We start from the raw sequence: 20,098 nt of genomic DNA, 5'->3' as shown, positions 1-20,098 counted from the left end.
CGGTAATCATGAGCATGCAAGCAGCCTTTTCAAAGTGTCGAGATGTACTCCCAAAAGCTTGTTGAAAAGTTTGTTAAATTTTAAGGAAACACTAAGGGAGCTTCTGTGTCCTTTATTTAGAAGAAATCATTTTGCAGCAATAAGCTGCCGCTTACGGCATTCAAAGCGATTTCTTCTTCGGAGCCCGAGCATATAGGCTCGATCAGCTGTTATTCAGCCTGCCCGTGTGAGATATAATCTGTGATGCAGCGGTCTTGTAGGTTTCCTACCTTTCGATGAACATAGACTAGGCTGTCTCATATCTCCACATACATTCTCAAAAGTTAGGCACGGTTTGCCTTTTTAGTATCGAGGACGCGAGGACATCATTTGCCGTTTCCATTGCTCTTTACCGTTGCCCTTGTTCTCGCACCAGGCGGATGTGCCAGAGACCACTCCTATTGGCTACGAGCTCCATCGATTCTCCGCGACCGACCGCGACTTGGGCCTCAACGGCGAGGTGTCATTTTCCATCGCGTCGGGTAACGTGAAGGAAGCCTTCAAAGTGGACAGTGTCACTGGCGCCCTGTTTCTGGATAGGCCGCTGGATTTCGAGCAACAGAGCGTCTACCAGCTCAACGTGACCGCCAGCGATGGCGGCTCGCCACGCCAGGCAGTGTCCGTGGGCTTCACTGTGCGCGTGCTCGACGTGAACGACAACCCACCGCAGTTCGCCAACGTGGCTATCGTTCGCCAAATTGAGGAAGGCCTGCCGCTGCACACACCCGTCGTGACGGTCACCGCGGTAGACCGCGACGCTGGAGCTAACGGGAAACTCACATACGCCATCACGTCGCAGGAACCGCCAGGAACGCATTTTAGTGTGCGCCAGGACTCCGGCGTGGTGATCACGGCGGCCGAGATCGACCGCGAGTTTAGCGACACGTTCCGGCTCACACTAACTGCCACGGACCAGGGCAACCCAAGCCTATCATCGCACAAAACGGTTACCATCATCGTAGAAGACGTCAACGACAACGCACCCACCTTCGTGTCTGTTGACGCCGGTATCCTGCCGGAGGATTCCGAGAAAGGCTACGTCATCATGAAGCTGGAGGCCGTAGACGCGGACGCCAATGCCAACGGACAGGTCACCTACGAGCTGGTGGACGGCGACAGGAGCCTATTCTCCGTCGACCGCACCACGGGCGAGTTGTCCCTGCTACGAGCAGTGGCCCGGCCGGCGGTGTCCTACACGTTGGCGGTCCAGGCTTCGGACCAGGCGGTGCCATCGCAGCGCAAGTCGTCGCGCGTCCATTTGACGGTGCTAGGTGCCAACAAGCGATCGCAGCCATTGCCCGCCTTCTCGGCGCCGCACTATTCGGCCACAGTTCCCGAAAACCAGCCGGCCGGCACCAGTGTACTGGCGGCCAGGGCCCAGGGTACGCCGCAGGGCCGCGTCCAGTACTTCCTAACCTCAGTGCGCGCGGCGGCCTCCGGTGCGTTGGCGGGCCGCCGATTCGCCGTTCACCGTGACTCCGGCCTTGTGACCACGGCAGCGCCGCTGGACAGGGAGGCCGGAAGCGATGTCTTTCAGCTGGAGCTGCTTGCCATCGATGCCTCCGCCAAAGTGCCCAGGACTGCCAAGGCTTCGGTGAGTGAACCGCACCTCTCTGTTGTACCATGGAGAACACTGCAGGTTTGGCGAGAGTTGTATATAGTTGGGCGATGCGTGGCTTCTTGCACTGCGGTAAAATAAACATGCATGCCTTCGGTCAGTAATCCACATGGTGTGAAAGGACAAATGTGCTTTGTATGCGCAATGAAAGCGCTGCTTGGGCGTCGAAGTCAAGTGCCAAAAGTTGCGATCTTTAAATTAAATTATAGTATATTGTCAGTTACATAGCTGACGGGTGGCCTTCACATCTGAACGTCCTTTACATATAATAAGAGAGCTTCTTGCAGAAGAAAGAATAAAACATCCAGTGGCATAAGCGGCAACTGCTTATTATTCCATGGATGTTTCCCAGCCATCATTTTGTGTCCTCCGCGTCATCGAATAGGTGTCATCAGGAAACCCGCTTAAACAGTGCGTGTGACAAGGCTGTTACCGATTTTGGAAAAACCGTATAGTCTTAGCGAAACGTTCAATCGTGCTCATATTTGTTTCGATCCTGTCGTGGAACGCTCACCGGGATGCGAGATGCACCGACGTGCACTTGATGGGCACGCACGCGAGCTATACAAAGAACGCTACTAAGGGAAGAAGAGAACGACTTGAAGTCGACTGATTGCCTAAGCGTTTTCTTTTTTTGGCAAGAGTTAATCACGAAATTCTTAGAGCATCGTGAGCACGTCTTCAGCTTCCAACCGGACCACTTCGTTTGCACAACTTCACTCTGTAGGAAGGATATTAACTAGCAGTCTGTATACTGCAGATGACCAGCTCATTGATGTACTGTGGAGAGTTCTAAAGAATTCGAAGCATTATGCATGTCCTCTATACAGCAACCAACACCTGAGACCTAGCTGGACGCACGCCCCCTGCTATCAGTCTGTTTTGTGGTTGCATGCGGCGCTGCGCTTCAAGGAAAGCACAGTGAAATGATAGATTGGGCGAGTTCAATTAATGCAAATAGGTCGTCCATGTTGCGCCGGGCGTTCACGCTTGATTTCACGGTGTGTGCGCTTGACTACAGGGTGTACGATCTTGTTTCTCTTGGCAGTTCCCTTTTTGCTCGCGACGCCTTCGCTGTAATAACAGCGAAGGTGTTATCCTTCCTCGCCGGCCTGATTAGGTGCTCGATATTGCCGCCCAGTGGCGAGGGCAGCACGAACGGTTGCTGCCGCATTCCTTTACGCGCACGTTTAACCTCGAAGTTCTCCGTATAGCAGTGCGCTATCGTGGAATCAGTCTTGCGTATATACGTCTGTCTTGCGTGCATGACCAGAACTCCGAATGGGACACAGAAATCTGATTTCAACAACTTAGATTTAACCGAGACTGTGAAATAAGTGCCCGGTGCGTTGAAAACTAAGTTTGTTGAAGCGGTCACTTTTATCTTGCCAATGACGCTGAACTTGCGCCAGACTGCGCCAAACCATGGAACGGCGTGGCATTCTGATAAAGTAAAAAAATTGCGCGAAACTGCGCCGAACTCAGTGGCGGATGCCGGCAGTGCTGGAAGACACTATCTTGGCTGTCGCCGCCGTTGTAAAATTTGGTTTGGTTTAGTTCGGGTTTAACGTCCCAAAGCGACTCAGGTTGAGAGACAGACGCCGTAGTGGAGTGCTCCGGAAATTCCGACCACCTGTGGCTCTTTAACTGAAATCGCACAGCACACGGGCGTGCTTTTCGCCTCCATCGGAAAGCGGCCGCCGCGGCCGGGATTCGATCCCCGATCCTATGGCACAGCAGTCGAGCGATCGAGATGGGAGACAATCGGCATCTTCGGGCTTGCAACTTAACATTCGCCTGCGTCATACCCACTAGCCGGTCGATTAGGCCTAGCGTGAATAATTCGACCAAATACTGCGCTTCATTATGGTGCAGCGGCAATTCGGGGATCGAATTCGCACGCGCAGATATCACCATTGGGTACTGGAGAGTCGCACATCGACACATTTAAACCACCTTGCTCGCAAGCAGTATGACATGTATGACATGCCGCAGATTCGCTATAAATCATACTCGGCTAATTCGTACTTTCCGTTATTTCGAACACAATTGAAAACATTTTGCCTAGCCGGGTATATTTTCCATTACTTTTAAAACCACTTTATTTGTGCCACAGTTTACCTCTAATTCGCTTAATTTGTACTTTTCGTCTTGCCCCAACAAACAAAAGAGCGACGAGTAGCGTCAAAAACGCCAGGTTTGCTGCGTCGCGCGAGCTGAAAACTTGACCCGTCCATATGGTTAACTCGGATGTGATTTTAAGGGGGAGACGTATTGGTGCTCGAAGCAATCGTATGCTACCCGTTTCTGCATAGTTTCGTTTTCGGGCCTTTGTATTAGGGGCTATCTGCAGCGCATTGGCAACGCAAGCCCCAAGTCCGGTTGCGCATCGTCCTGTTCTCTGATTGGCGTGTTGGTCCTCTTTGTTCTTTTTTTGGTATAGGGTATTTAAACTGCACCGCAGAAGGCAGGAGCACTGAAAGTCTTGAGCTTATAATTTGGTCTGATGCTTAGTTTTTACTGACATGACCAGAAAAGCTCTAACAGCGGACTATGCCAAGCAGGAATCTGTGTGGCGGTTGCTGTCTTCGTTCTGCCTTTCGAGTGCAAACGTGCATTCCTTTCGCTTCCTTTCGCGTGCGTGTCTCTTCCTGAGTGCCGCAAATGCGCGCTCGTCAAGTGCTTCTTGTTTGTTGTTTGTGTGTTGAACCCATCCTTGTATTAACCCCGTCGCTTGTAAGGAGACTTTACTGCTACTGCGTCGTACCTCTAAAGGAGGCCGCGGAAAGGCCTTACTGTTTCGGAGCACTTCTGTTTTGGTATTCCCGACGGTTGACATGCATCGCTGTATGACGGAATCGCTAAAAATCATTATTTGCCGATTCATTTGTATTTATCAATTTATTGCAATGCGAAACACTTCCTTCTATCTTTTCAAGTTAGTTTGAAACAATTCAATGATTCAACCTTCACGTTATTTTTTTACTTTTTTTACGAGATTACAGTAAATGTGGTTTCACTCTATTAAAACATCACTGTACTATTCGTAACTTTTCTTAACTGTGCATCCAGTTGGAGGCTGCTGGTTGAGTAAGATACCGGTTCTATCATTATTTTTTATTTTGTGCTGATTAGTAGCGCTTGCATAGAGAAAATATGTTCCAATATGCAAATTGTATGCACAGACATTGCCATAAGCAAAGTTCATTCAGTCTTGAATCTTTTCAAGGTGCATATCTGATAATTCAAGCAAATATTTCTGCTCCCGTGAACTTTGAGTGGATGTGAGCCAACTTCCGGTGCCTTCTTTTTAATTATACAGCATAAAACTTAGAACTCTAGATCTTTTAAGTGCGATTTTGTGTCAATAATGGCACTCAGTGTTGCAACACTCTTTGCATCACACTCTGACTTTTCAGGTATTGTTTGCAAAGCTAGGAAATTCGAGTGCTTTAGAATGCCCTAAAATTATCATTCCTCTGTAACCAAATTCTACTAATTGGAAATTTTAGTCGAATAGCATCCCTAATAATTCGCTGTCGCGCGTCTCCGTGGCATGGTGCCACGTGTGTCCTGACTTCCATCTTTTTTTCTGCCGTGTTTCTACCGCCTGGACCTCACAATTAAAATTCTGGCCTGGGGCGTTTCGTTTATGTTCCCAGGCCTCGAAGAACGAGCGCACAAATGTAGCATGGACTAAAAGGCACTTTAGACTCATGCAAGCGCTAAGCTTTAGCCCTGTCTCGAGACTTGAGATTTACGCCCGGAATTTCGATTTAGGAAGACGAGCCAAGTTGCAGATGAACCTTAGACCCCATCTAAAAAAGTTAGTGAACTCAAATTAACGCAGCTAAACAGTCGGACGCTTTTGTCGGACAGAATTCTCTCCGTGAAGCTTAGTTTCAGTGCCCACACTGGAAGTGAAATCACTCTCGTAAGGCTGACGAACAAGAACAATAATGATAACCGCCGTCTCAAAACCTGCCGGCGAGTGGGTATACTGACGGCTGCTAAATTTATGCGGAGGTAACTCTCGACTTCGTGCCTTCTGCGACTCATTCCCGAGTGCACTGTTCTTGCAAAGCAGCAACAAGAGACTGCTGCTGCATGCGGCGCCGGCGGCAGTGGGCGACTAATTGCATCTGGGCGCAACGCGGCGACAAGTGTGAATGCGCGTGCGGAGAGAGGGCGACGGCGACGCGCATACCCGAACCACCCGAAGCGTGCGCCGTCGAAGTGAGGTGGTCCTCTCCGCCATTCCTCCCACGGTGTGTGTGTGTGTGTGTGTGTGGCTGTCGCGCTGAATGCGGGCCCCACGGCGCGCCCATAAACACAACTTAGCCGAGCCGTCAGGCCGCGGACTAGGGCCCGAGTGCGGGCCATAGATTTATTGCCCGCCGAAGACGTTTACTGGTGGCATAAAACGGAACGGAGAGGGAGGAGGGGTTCGAAGGGGGGAGAGCAACCTTCTTCTCCCTCTGGAGCAGGGGCAGACGCCGTGCTGCCATTTGCATTGCTGTTGCTGCTGCCGCACCGATGCCGCGGAACCGTGCACACCTGCGGCGCGAGGCAGCCGCCGCCTCAGTCGCGTCCTTTGTCGCGCGCACAATGCCACGGCCTATGTGTTCCGTTTTGTTTCCCCCATCTCCTCTTCCTCTTCTTCGACAAGGGTGGTATGCAGGTGCCCTGCGCGGCTGTGGGGTGATGCGCTGCGCTGACGCCGACCCAGTTCGGTGCAGTACGCTGCACTGCCAGTGCAGAGTGAAATTCGGACGTCATGCGTCTTCCTTCCGCAGTTTTGTTTTCGCCGCCGCAACTTTTTTTGTCTACTGGAGCTGGGACGAATGCCGCTGTTTGTCTGCGTGCACTTGTCTGTGTAGAGTGCGCAAAAAAGGTGGGGGCGAGGGAGTGCATGCTTTTGTGTCCGCAGTGACATCCTTGTTATACATTGGCCGCACCACAGAGGCTCACGTCGTCAGGAAGCGGTGACCTCAGCACAGCTCTGCGTAAGTCACTGCGTAAGTCAGTGCATGGCGTAAGACACTGTTCTCCCCTCACTCACCCCAGCACCTCCACCCCCTCCGTCTTTATGTTGACGCGAAAACCAGCGTTGCTTATTTCACTTTTCCTTCCCCACCATGAGAGTCTGCCTCCGTAAAGTTCACTTTCAGCAAGTGGCGATTTTGGATTAGTGAAGCGACCCTCAGGAAATCAACTTTGTTAGTTCTCGAACCGCCAGCCCGTATTGGTGCACCGATAAGCCTGGCGTGATTAAGTCCGGACTGCCTGGGTTGAAGCGCCTTCGCACTTGCTTACTAGTTTTGAGAATCTGCAAGTCTCTGGAATTTTATATGAAAGTTGTTGCTGCAGGCTCTTCGTCCTCTTTCGGGAAAGGATGCTTGACTTGATGTCGCAGGGGTGTATTGTCGATGCAATTCATCTGGAATTTTCGGCATGCTGACAAGCAGTTGAAGAAAAGATGATGCGCAGACTCCCAGCTGTCTTTTCGTAGGGCAGTGCCTAGCCTGAAGCGTACTGCAGTGCCAACCCTATGCGTTGTGCTGCCTCCTTACTCAAGACATCTTCACTGCAGCCGGTACTGCCGGCAGCAACAGCGCCAGCAAAAGTAGGTAAAGCTGCGAGGGTCCGCATCGGAGACAACAGCCCTCGTGGACCTGCTGTTACTGCTGCATCTTACATGGCGTCGTATTTTTGCCGAGGGGCTCACCTAGCGCGGCATGGAGCCAAGGTGGTTGCATACTGGTTCTGCTGGCAGCCGTCCCGGCCCGTCGCCTTGTTCTCTTGTTCGAGGTGCTGCCTTCTTCGCGGAGTGGCCGTGAAAGCGTCTCCCTGCTGCGGACCCTTTCATTTGGTGGTCCCCCCAATTTCTTTCTTGCCTCTTCCTTACTTCTCGCAGCACGCACAAGTTCGGCACAGGCCGAAGGAATGTGGGGGCCACGGGAGGGCGTCGGCGTTATTGTGTGGACGCGGTCTTCCTTTGTTCCGTTCGTTTTTCTTCCTACCCACGCCCTTCCCTCTTCTTTCTTCTTACTCACGCTTTCGTTTGTAAGATACTTTATTCGCGGCAGTCACATTCGGCATAAGTTACCAAAGGGGCGTTCGGCTCTTGAGCAAGCGGTCATTCATTTCCTTCAATCTGATGGCATCATAAGCGGCTGCAGATCGAAGACTGCCTTTCCTCTCGTCTGACTGAAGTTCGAGGAACGCGTGGCCTAACTGTGAATTGTAACACTTATAATTAATTCCCTTCCCTTCTCTTACTCTTAATTTTTCCTTTTTTTCTTTCTTTCTTTTTACAAGTGACACCAGGAAGAAAAATCTGAGGGCAATGGGAAATGTGACCCATCCATATTCCCTGAATTCAATGTTCTTCGCCTATGCATATCAGAGAAGAAACTTTGCGCATAAGCAGGTGACGATATCGGATGATAGATCCATAAAGGATTTAGTGACGTCAACACGGAAGACGTGATCTTGTGATGTCTGCTCTATCCAATTTACAATTAAGGGATCCGCAGCATAACTTGTATGTACAAGTACGCACGTTCCTAACTGTGCACAGCAGGGTGTAGTTACCGCGGCAACATTTTTCTTTCTTTTTTTTTTTCCTCAAGTGAATCTCATCCAGGTTCTGTGGACAGAAAGCAGATGGCCGAAAAGTCAGCTAAACAGTTATATCTGGCCGTATATGAGCATTGCCTCATAAGCGCCCGTTTCTTTTTCTGGCTCAGGCAGGGCAGGTTTAGCCATACACCTCCCTTCCTGTCCACAAGCTTACGTGCATCAGACTCGGGCCCACAGGAAGCAATCCTTCTCTGCAGCGTCTGAGCGTTGAAAGGTGAAGCAAGCAAGAGAACGCAATCCGGTCCCCTGTCAGCCGGCGCGTCGACCTGGCTGTGGTGTACCCCCTCGTCGTTGTGAAGGAGGGCTAGTTCACCTCGTCGCGTCTGTATTGCTGCTTTCGACGTCCACGAAGCTTGGTAGTACTACAGAGAGCGATTAAAGGAGACAACGGGTTATCTCCACTGGGCCCCCTCCTTTCCAAGTCTGCCGCTCGGGCAAATTTATTGAGCCGACCGCGCCCCCCTGTAATCAGACGGAGCTGGTTAGGGGTACTAATCTGCATACATAGTTCGGGGACCCCGCGTGTACAGCCGTAGAAAGCGTCTCCGCGCTCAAATAATAGTGCACGTGGCGGCATTCCGGGCGAAGACAAGTGCCGCGCATGCCTCCGTGTCTGGTATACGGCGGGCCAAGCCAAGCTCGCGCGAGATCCAGTCGCGCTTCCTCAGAGCCAAGTCCCGCGCGTTCTCATGCCCACCCTTGTACGCTCGGCGGCGTCCTCCTTAAAATTGTTCGTTTGCCGGAGGTTGCAACGCATCACGCGACGGTCACACTACAGCGGAAGACTCCTTTCGGCAAGGCATTCAGTCATCCCCCCCCCCCCCCCCCCCTCCTCCCATGAAAAAAAAAAAAAAAAAGAAAGAAAATGCTCCTTCTTCCCGCTCGTTCGTCATGCGCGCATCGCTAACGCAAGCGCCAGGGGAACACTTGAATCTACCGAGTGTTTATAGCGTGCAGTTTACGACTCGTGTCTCGTAACACTTTTAGCCTTATTTTGACGCGAGCAGCCGTATTGCTTTTCCAAGAAGGAAGTCCTTAGCTGTGGCGATTATCGTACGAAGAAAGGTTGGCTGATTTCACGAAATCGAGGAGTGAGCGATGATGCGGCCCCTACATCTGGGCAATATATTGTTACGATGAAGATCCACAGTCCGATAGCACCCCGAACAAGCGTTGATGGCAGCTCAGGTCTCACCACACTCAGCGTCCTCTTCTCTTGGCAACATGTCACACTTAATTATCCTCTGCGTCACGGCTAGCGAATACCGCTAAGTAACAATATAAAGTAGGATTGTGTGATAACAGACCCGCTACCATCAGGTGTCGGATTCTTGTAGGCTTCAGTCCCACTGGAAGTGAAACGTTCCCACTTACATATAGTGGACACCCAGGTCGAGGAAAGAGACCTCAAAAGTGAGGCCGCTTCCGATTCACGGCAGGAGTGATGGCAACCCTGACACGGAATTTTTGGGCTCCGTGGTTATATAGCAGGGTGCAACATAAACAAATAATAATAATAATAAATAAAAATAAAAAAAAAAGCGCCAGTTGGTAAACATGGTCCGCTGCATTGTTCCGCTGACGGTCAAGCACAAAAGCAGAGGAGTCAGTTTTCATGTTTGACTGTAGTACAAACCAGGTGCAAAAACATGTTCGAGCCGAAAATTTCATCTGGTGGTTAGCTCTCATATGACGAAAAAGCGACTGCTTTTTGTCAAGCAGGAGCTGTGTGTGGCTGTTCCTATCACTGCCTGTTCTTTATATATTTTATATTAGTTTCTGTAACTTTTATCCACTTCAAAACCAAAATTATGATTTGCACGCACTCACTGGGAACACCAGATGCCTAAAAGAAAAGGAAGAGGATACCTATTTTTATTAGAGAGCACGAAGCGGCAACGGTTGCGTCATAAGTCAGAGAGAGAGAGAGAGGTGGACTATCTTCATGAAAAAATCTGCTCGAGCAGGTCTGTTTTCATTGCCGCATTTGCAGTTGCCATAAATAGTTATTATTCGTTATTTATTTTGCTGTGACTGGAAGAAAATTTGTGGTGGCTCCTAAGGGTAGGGTGCAATAGCGGCCTTTGACCTTCTAATATTACGCACAGTCGCTGACATGAAGTCGTAAGACACATGTGAAAGACCAGGCGACATAAGTGACCTATATTGCAAGCCATGAGAGCGTGCCTCACCGGAACCGTGTCTGGCTTGCAGACCTGATTTCGTTGGTTCGAGTCTTGACCTATACTTGAACATTTTTTTAAGCTTAGTCGACTACTTCATAAATTCAAAATATTTGAGACATGCGGCATTGCATGCCATGTTTTAATCCCATTTATTCCACGCGTGACGTCGAGATTAACCTAAGCATCGTGGGGTGTTTGAAGTTCCCGCACGAGATGACGTGGCGTTGACGTTATGACCCTGTCGACCACTCAGGATTTATCGCTCACGGCCGACAACGCCGGCACCGACGATATAGAGTCGCCGGCTTTTCTGGGACAGGGAACTCTTATCGCGTTTTAACCTGGTCGCAACATGTTCACCATATAACTAATTCAGCTGGCCAATTTTTAGGGTTCTTACGCCGTAACCTTGCCTTAGCACCCCGTTCAATAAAACTGCTTGCTTACTTAACATTTGTACGGTCGAAATTAGAGTTTGCATGCGCCGCGTACGACCCTTCTTTTACTAACCTTATTGAAACTCTAGAATCGCGCTGCAAGATTTATTTGTTCCGACTATTCATATCACATGAGCGTCTCCGCACTTAAATCTCGGCTTAACCTCCCTACATTGGCCTGTCGTCGCAAGATCGCTCGTCTTTCCTTATGTTACAAATTTTATCATACCTTTGATCCTGAAGCTACTCCTATCACACGCGCTCATCGCATTTTATTCTCGTAACTCTCACCCTAACGCCGTCTATCCAATGAAAGCCCGCACCGATACATATTATCAGTCTTTTTCCTTTAAAACAGCTCGAGATCGCATGGATTGGTCTTCCATCCGAAGTGGCAACCATCACCAACTTCAGCCAACACAAAACCGCCATCGAAGATATTTTGTATTCATGTTAAATTTCACAGCCCACCCCTCATGTAATGTCCCCGGACCTTTGAGGAATAAATAAATAAACAATGAATGCGCGCGGGATGGTCTTTTGAAGTAGCAGAATGCACAACAGGGAAATTTGATGGGACAAGGTAGCCGTGGGACAAGTTAAGAGATCAGCTCAGAAGGCCTGCGTCATGCACTGGATGGCACCTAGCTCATGATATGTGGTCACCGGATGGACAGCAGGCTCATCATCTATAATCTCTGCATTTCCAGTGTGAATGACTAATCGTACCTGTGCGTTGAGCGCTTTTTAGGGATTTTTCCGAGACTTTCTGCGTTATTCGGTCTGCCATTTTTCAAGCATTTGATTCTTTCTGCGCGATGCCTTGCGATATTTTTACTGAGATGAGGTGTACGCAGCATGGCGGACAAGGGTGGTCATTAACGGCGTGTCCACTATAGACGGCGGTATTGAAGCCGGGCTTTAAAACACCGTGTACAATAAGCAACAGCGAATGGATCAATCAGCCAACCGTGACGCAGCACAGCGTTCGAGAAAGAGAGAATTTTTTGGTTGCTTTCCCATAACTTTGCACATTCGCGGCGGCGTATGCTTCTACCTCTTATCACACCCGCATTCGCTTTCTGAAGTCTGGACGGGCCTGCCAACCCTAAACCACTGGTTAACGCGCTGCTAAAGCGGCTGCGCCTCCTGTGTACGGTATAACTACCAGTACTGTCTGCTATGCAATCAAAAGAATCGAAGTTCTGGCGCTGCATTCACGAGCGCCGTGAGCAGAACCTGCCACAACCGCGCAGGTGTAAAAAAAAAAAAAAAGAAAAAAAAAAGAAAGAAAGAAAATAAATCGAAGTAGGGAACTGTACGACCGCAGAAAGAAAGGGGGGTTGACTACGTGGATTGACATGCATCACGCCTATCTCGACCATCTCTTTCAGCCGTGCACAGAGCAGCCTTCCCCAAGCAGGCTGCGAGCGAAAGGGGCCACTAAAGGAAGGAGGGGGGACTGGTCGCGGTTGCTGGCAAATCCTACGAAAGCCGTAAAGCATTGCAGAAGCGGGCCAATCAGAAGCCGGGTCCGCATTGAACAGCAGTTCATGACTGGACTGTGCCTGGTGCAGTCTCGCGTTGCTTTGTGCCGTGGTTGTTCGGCGTGCAGTTGGACTAACGTGAAGTTGTCTTTGCACAGACGAGCTGCTAACACAGCTGATTAGCGGACAAAAAAACGGCAGCCTTCTTAGCGGTGTACACTTCTCCCAGGAACGCAGTAGAGATTAACGATCACCACAGTGCATTGGGCCGCCACGCTTCACCCTTTCCCTTTCGCCGTGGCCGCTCCTCGCCTGGTCACTGAGAACGCCCGGTAATGCCGGGGTTCTGTCTCTGCCGGAAGGGGAACTGCAGCGCAACGTTTCTCCGTCAACGGGTGGGCGTTATGCCGCCCAGAAACCGAACACTGCCGACCGCGCGCTGTAACCAACGCACAGCAGGGTAGGGAAGGTGGGGCAGCGAAAGAGGAAACGTTGAAAGGAAGCTGGCCTCACAGCAACCTTACTTCAATTACTGGGTGGAAAAAACGGCGAAGAAGCGAAGCAATGAGCTGCGGGCGAGTACGTAGTGGCTGTTCGCTTTTCATGTGCTGCCGACGGGAGCTTCGTTCCACCATTGCAACAGGTGGAGGTGCTCCTAATGCCAACGCCCTGTGAGAATTTCCCTTCTGTTTTTTCTCTCTCTCTCTCTCTCTCTTTTTTTTTTTTGTTTTGCCGCCGTATCCAGAAATGAGTAACTTTCATGAATATCAGTGGCAAAGTGATCTAAGAAGGACAAGCGTCGGTTCAGTCATGTCCTAAACTTCTCGATCGAGCACCTCTGTGATCGTGTCCGCATTCAGCTTAAAACCAAACGTGGCCGTTGAAGAGCGCATTTAATAACAGTATTGAACATTACTGGCTCCACTCTTCTGCTTTAAATCCATCGCATCATCATAGACTGGAAATGACCGTTATTTCCACGCATTTTTACTGCAGGGGCGGATTTGTACGGGTCAAGGTTTGAGGGTTCAGTTGCGGACAAAGGGGTTTCATTTCAGCCTTGCATTTTTTTTTTTTCGTTTTACAAAAGACAATGGGAGGTTCAGCGTGGTTTTCCTCTGCAGTGTTTCTCGCTAAGGTTAGAGGTAGACCTTCCCACCATCACAAACATGCATGCAAGTTCTACACGCCTAGCATTTTGTCTACTCTGGCTTGTAGCATATTCGCTTCCTAACTATTCAATAATTTGGCACTGCGAAATGTGTAGACGATAAAAGTTTATTATTATTTTATTTTTTTGCGAAGAGAAATTGGGTAAAATATTAAAAGCGTCTCTTAGCTTCTGCCGGGGCTCCCGGGTTTTTTTTTTGTTTGTTTGTTTGTTTGTTTTGTTTTTGCCTCAGGACAATCCGTATACAAGGCAAGCAACAAGCATATTTTGCTTCTCCGGGAAGGTGTATGCGGTGCCTTCAAGGAGGACGACGCATCTCCAGGGTGATACACAAAGTAGGCCCTGCTGTGAGGGGACGACACAGTTGATGGTTGCGGACGTGACGTCTTCGGTTGACGAGCTGACCGCCACCGCCGTGGCTTCTTCAGCCGCCTTATCTTCAGCTGCCCGCAGTCGCATGTCTCCGCCGAACGACGGCGCACATGACATTCGCGCGTCGGAGGAGGAAGCGGGGGAAACGGACAGAGAGAAGAGGGCTCCGATCAGGGGAAGGCATCGGCGAGAGACACGCGTGAAATTGGTTTCCGACGCTCGCGAGCCGGTCGCGAAACCGTGCTGCTTCACGCGCCTGGACGCCGCTGCCGCCGTGTAGTGCGTATTGCCAGTACAAAGAAAAAACAAGAGCACAACGTTAAAAGAGCGGAACCCGCCCGCTGCTGCTCGGAGGTTCTTTGACGAGTCGGAATCGCGAGGCCTTCCTTCCCTCTATCCCTCCCTCTTCCACTTTCTTTCTTCTTCCTTCTCCGCGTTGTCGCTTTTGCTACCCGACGTCGTCAATAAACTACCCCGGGAAGCTTCTTTTAGGCGCTGCCTCGCCTCCCTCCCCCGCTTCCCTCCCACCGTGACGCCTCGGTTGCCTCCTCCTTCCAATTGGGAGGCTGTCCTCCTCATCTATCTATCCTGGAAAAAAAGTTGGTCTTTCCTGCTGCTGCCTGTTGATGGAGGCGACGGCGGTGTGGGGATGAGGAGGAGGGAAGGAGACAAGAGCAAAGGATACGAAGAAACCGGCAAGCGAGGAGGAAGAAAAGCGCGAAAGCGGCGTCGTTCAGTGAATCGTTGGACCAGGCAAAAGCGGTTGGGAAGCCGCGGCGGCAGTGGGAGTGCGAGTGGAGTGAGGGGGACAAGACCCCGTGCGGCGGCGCGTCCGGTGGTGTCCAGTGTGCGAGCGCACGTCTGCGCGCCTTTCTTACTTTTTTAAGCCTCTCTCTCTCTGCATGTGTGTGTGTGTGTGTGTGTGTGTGTGTGTGTGTGTGTGTGTGTGTGTGTGTGTGTGTGTGTGTGTGTGTGTGTGTGTGTGTGTGTGTGTGTGTGTGTGTGTGTGTGTGTGTGTGTGTGTGTGTGTACACGCTGCCGCGCACGGCATCGGCTGGCCGCTGAGCTGCTCGCTGCGCGACCGTCGCTACTCCTCGGCCCTCCCCCCCATCTGCGCCGCCGTGGTACTTGCGGAGCATACCTCGTCCTCGGGAACGGAGGTGGAGGGGTGAGACGGTCAGGAGACGACGACGACGGCGAAGGAGCACAGCACAGCGTTGTCGCGGAGGGGTATCCTCCTCCTCTCTTCATTTCCCTCGCTTTCTCCGCGGGAGCTTGTACGCGCTCCTTTCCCAAGCGGGGCAGCTCAGGCCGCTGCTCAGGCTATGCAGCTGCTGCCGACCTGACTGCTTCCCGCGGCGCTTGCTGCTGTTGCCCCCTCCTCCATGTAAACAAATACTAGAAGAAGCACCGCCGCCGCCTCCGTTAAGGAAAAAAAAAAAAACAAAATAGAGGAGGTCGCGGCATGCCATCGCGCCGCGCGACGGACCCGAGGCCATTGGGGCGAGATGACGCCGCCACTTCTCTTTCCCTTCAGAGCCCTCGCTTCAAGAACGCGCGCAGCAGTGGATAAGTTCAGTGCGCGAACAGGCGGGTCATCGGCGACATTGGCGCGCGTTCACCAGGAACGCAAGCATGAGGGAGCGTTCGGCTACAGTGTTCTAGAACGAACACTAGTTCGGCTGTGCTGACTGGGCTTTCCGGCGCCCTCCACACACTCCTCCCTATTTTGTTTGTGTATCATTTACCGGCCTGGATTGTATTCGGGTTCAGACTCGGGTCTCCGCGGCCGGGTTTCAGTGGTTCCGTGCGCTGTGCGATGTCAGGGCATTTTAAAGATCTCTAGGTGGTCGAAATTATTCATTTATGGCACTGCTTTCTTTACCGCTCACCTTTCTCACTTCCCTGACTGCTTTGTTCAAGTGTTTATCGTGAAGTGACAGTTACAGTAGCTTTCATTTATCAAAAATCAGATTTTCCGTTTTATTAACGTAGACCTTGCGGGGGAACAAACGTTGTGCTGAACGTCGCATTCCCTTGAACTGTTACGTTCCGCAGGTCACTTCGGTGCTTTATTATTTGCTCGTGAAATAAGCCAGCTTTGCTTGTGCCGCTAGACTGCTATGCATACAACGCCATGACTTCGGTCGAGTTTTTATCTGCGGAGAAGGGATACTCAGCTCTGCCATTGTCACTTGTTGCATCAGGTTCCCTCGAAGCATTCCCGACTTATCGTGTACTGAAAATATTTTTTTTTTTCGGACAAAGTTGACAAGATACGCAAGACAAGATTTGGCTAGCACCTGTCCACGTTTGCTCAACCGCGATTGGCTTCCACTCACATACGTAACTTCCTTACGCAAGATGGCTTTTGCGAATCTCATGCCATAGCAGGCTGCGATTTTCTTCTGCACTCAGTGATGATACAGTTCCGCAACGCCGCGCTGTCACAGTTAAGCAGGCCGTAATATCGCAAAACACATTCCAGATTGCAGCTACCTTTACCCGTCGTCCCGCCCACCACAGGCCACCGAGCGGGGCTCGTCAGAACGTTAGCACCCGATGAACCTCAACCCTCTATTTCACGAAGCGTTTAGTTCGTTCTCCAACCTCGCAATTTTCTTAGGTGTATACTTAGTTGCTGTACCTGGCGCAGGCGGCTCATGAACAGTTACGGCTGTTTCCCACACAGTCCGGAGACCTTCAGATGGTCCGAGTAGCCCGTGGCATGCAGACACCTTCGAGGGCTGTACACCCACAGGAAGCGGCTCCGGCCTCTTGAGCGGAGTTGCGCTTGTGTATGTTGCCACCATGCAGCGGTCGACCTGCCTAGCAGACAGACTGTGCGGAACCCAGCGCTACAATATGGTGGCGCTACCGAGCAGGAGAGAGAGAGGTCGTTGCCGCCGCAACATCGGACTCCTCCATCTCTGGCGCGCTTCTCTTCGAAACGCTATCAGTTCGGCGCTTAATGCGGAGTGGAATGAAGCCGGACCAGCGTTGATAAGGAGGCTCGCGGTCCGCGCACACCGCGCTGAGAACCACACGGTGTATATACAAGCCCGCCTTTACTTTAATCGCCATGAATCTTGTACTCCGGTGTCTTCTCTGAGCGCAGCCGATTGCGGCGTATCGCGAGCGGAGAAAAGTGTGCTCAGCCGCACTCTTCATCGTCCGGGGGCCGCTGAATGCGCTCGGCTCGTTTAGCATAGCTCATAACACCGGCCGCTAGGAATTCCCCGTCTGATAGCGCGCGCGCTGCGAGCTCTAATGGCGGCTCGGGGCCTCGCGCCATACCGTTCTCAAGCGGACAGCGGCGGGAGCGGCCCTCTGTTGCTGCTTGTCCGGGCCGCACCCTGTGGGCTGGGCAGCGTACAACGCCCTATGGCCGCTGGACTCGTCCCCGGACCCCAGCTGGGAGCGGCCGCCCCAAGGGCGCAGTGGTGGTGCGGAGACGGCCCGCATCTCTTGCAAGCCGCTCCTCTAGCAGCCGAGGGCGCACGGAACTGGCCAGGGCGGCAGCCATTACACGGGGGGAGCGCGAGGCCCTTGCTTCGTTTCGTCGTCGCCGCCGTCGTTTTTTCTTGAGCGGCGGCCAGCACCTGCTGCCGCGTATCCGGCCTACAACAAAGTTATCCGTGCCGGCCGAGATCCGGTCGCGCGCGCTGAGCGGCCCATTTGTGCTCTGCTGAATGTGAGAGGCCTTGGCAGTGCAACGTCCGGCCTCGGCAGCCCTGCGACTAAACTGCTGGCGCGCTATTTTCCATTTAGGATTTCAAGACATGTGCGTAACACATGGGTACGCTCAGCTCCCAATGTGGCGGCGATGATCTGCAGTTTTGCGCCCGCTCAGTAATTTCCTGGTCGATGATATATATATATATATATATATATATATATATATATATATATATATATATATATATATATATATATATATATATATATATATATATATATAGTTCTCAGAAATCCAGAATACTGCAAGATGAGACACTGAAGTTGGTTATATAGAACATCCCTGACCCGGCAGCAGTGTCTTCTCTGAGCTCGGGCCACCGCTGGGTACTGGAGCTTTCACTCCATGCGGCGTCTCCTTTTCTTTCGCGATCTATGTGCGATTCTGATTCTAAAAGCGTAGGTGCGAATAAGTGGAGCACTGCGCTCGCATCAGCTATAATCGGTGCGCGAGGCCTGTCGCTCGTGAGAGCGGCTCAGTGATAATCCATAAACCACCTTCCAAACGTCCTGCACCTACTACCTGCCTCCACCCTCCATATAAGCATTTACCTGCCAGAAACCCACGCTGCCGAGGAACGAAAAAGCGACCGCGAAATCAAATTCAAAGATTCAACTGAAGGCGGTCACTGTAAAAGCCAAATGTGCAATCGAAACTGATAACGTATATTTGTCCCATTGCATCTTATGATCGCTCGCCAATATTTTTATTTTTGTTCAGTTTTTTTTTTTTAATTATTATTAAATTAAACGTTATTTGAAGTCCAATGTATAGTTTATGGGAGCGATTCGAGGTGGAGTATGAACAGAGAACGAAGTAAGTCGACCTTTTCTCCATGTTTCCATGGCCGCACGATCTTCAAATGCGATGAGGACGCTTCAGTGGGCCGATTGCATTGTCTAGGAATTAATATTGTCCAGAGAGCTGCACACTGTGGATATGCGAGCACCGCTGCTGCCGTCTCCCTGGACGACGCGATGGAGGTCATGGATAACGCCTTGTCGCTGCATCGGCACAAGGACTCTGACAAGAGAGAAAAGCAGAATGAGGACGAAAGGCTGAACTCTGCGCACGTTGGCAGTGCGCGATCGCGAGCGCCAGTACGAAGGTATACCGGTTGTACGCAAGTATATTCAGTTAGAGACCCTTGCCGACAGGTAACTGCGCGTTATAGTGAGAAGGCTGCATTATGTGGTGTTCTGGCTGCTTGCTTTCTGCGTGTTGCTCTATCTAGTTCAGGTTTGATGGTATATCTTGCTAATGCGTTTCGCTAATAAGTATATGTCGCGGTGCATGATACGGCGCAGCGAGTGCTACTTGGCGAATGAACATTGCGATACGCCGCCGCTTCGTGAACTCGTGACGAGCGCTCGGTGTGGTCCCGATGAACATATATGTTCGCATCTTGGCTAGATGCCTTTGCTAAATTAAATAACTGTAAATATGTTGTGCGGTCTTATAGGAAACACGGTAACTCAGGGTCGGGTATGCATGTATTGTGTGTGTGTGCGTGAGAGAGAGAGAGAGACCTTACCCAGTCTGAAAAAACTACAGACAATTTTCTGTTGTCGCAACACAATTTCTGTGCGGTTTTTGTCATTTAACCTGTTGCGACGACCGAAATTTCTATAGTGACATCATAATTTGCTGTAGTCACAACATAAAAGACTACGCAACGACAGAATACAGAAAAGTACTACAAAAAATGTTAGAATATCACAGGCAAGTTCTACAGAACTACAGAAAATTCTTACGTTTTCGAGATAACTGCAGAATACCTTTTTATATTTCTGACACGGTTTTGTATCTTTTTTTCTTTGACACCATGAAAATAAGCTTTATATCTGTAAATTAACGTGTTTTTCTCTTCCACGTGCTGCACATCTTGATTGCGCGTTTCACTCGGCACGTTTGCTCACCGACTGATTGCGGTTGCTCGGACACTCTCAAATAACCGAAAACTTGGAACTAGCACCAACCAGGCTTTCGATTCACCAGGTCGCGCCCACTATAGCTTACATATAGCGCTGGACCATCATACTGAGGAAGAGGAAGAAAAAAGATTTATTTTTAAACCCAATATTTGTGAACTGCTGAGTAGATGAGTCTCGAGCAGAATCAGTGTCGACAACTATAGACCAGCCTTGAAATATGCCCGGTAAAAAATCTCCAATTTCTGGTTAGCATATATTGCAGTGTAGGTTCAACTACTGTGCCGAAGGACCCGGGTTCGATCCCGACCGCCAGCGGCTGCGTTTCGATGCAGGCGAAACGGAGAGGCGTCCACTTTGTTGTTGTGGCTGTAGGAAGAAGGAAAAGAAAAGGCACGGGCCTGCTACTGGCTCTGTAGCTGAGCCACCTCCGCTGCCTCGTGCAGATAGAAGAGATTGATTTAACTGATTTA

At 50.7% G+C, this 20,098-nt stretch overlaps 1 protein-coding gene across 1 annotated transcript in view; it reads left to right on the top strand.

Annotated features, from left to right (window-relative positions):
• The window catches only part of LOC146190769 (cadherin-related tumor suppressor-like), an 86,702-nt gene that overhangs the window by 39,421 nt on the left and 27,183 nt on the right, over window positions 1-20,098 (top strand). Inside the window, exon 4 of the mRNA XM_084600232.1 lies at window positions 416-1,633. Coding sequence (XP_084456358.1) covers window positions 416-1,633 — 1,218 coding nt within the window. The remainder of the gene's footprint in view (window positions 1-415; window positions 1,634-20,098) is intronic.

This window comes from Amblyomma maculatum, chromosome 4 (genome assembly GCF_055883805.1).
Source record: "Amblyomma maculatum isolate TAMU_Amacu chromosome 4, ASM5588380v1, whole genome shotgun sequence".
NCBI lineage: Eukaryota > Metazoa > Arthropoda > Arachnida > Ixodida > Ixodidae > Amblyomma > Amblyomma maculatum.
The sequence above is the reverse complement of the archived record's forward strand: the minus strand, read 5'-3'. Positions and strand labels throughout refer to the sequence as shown.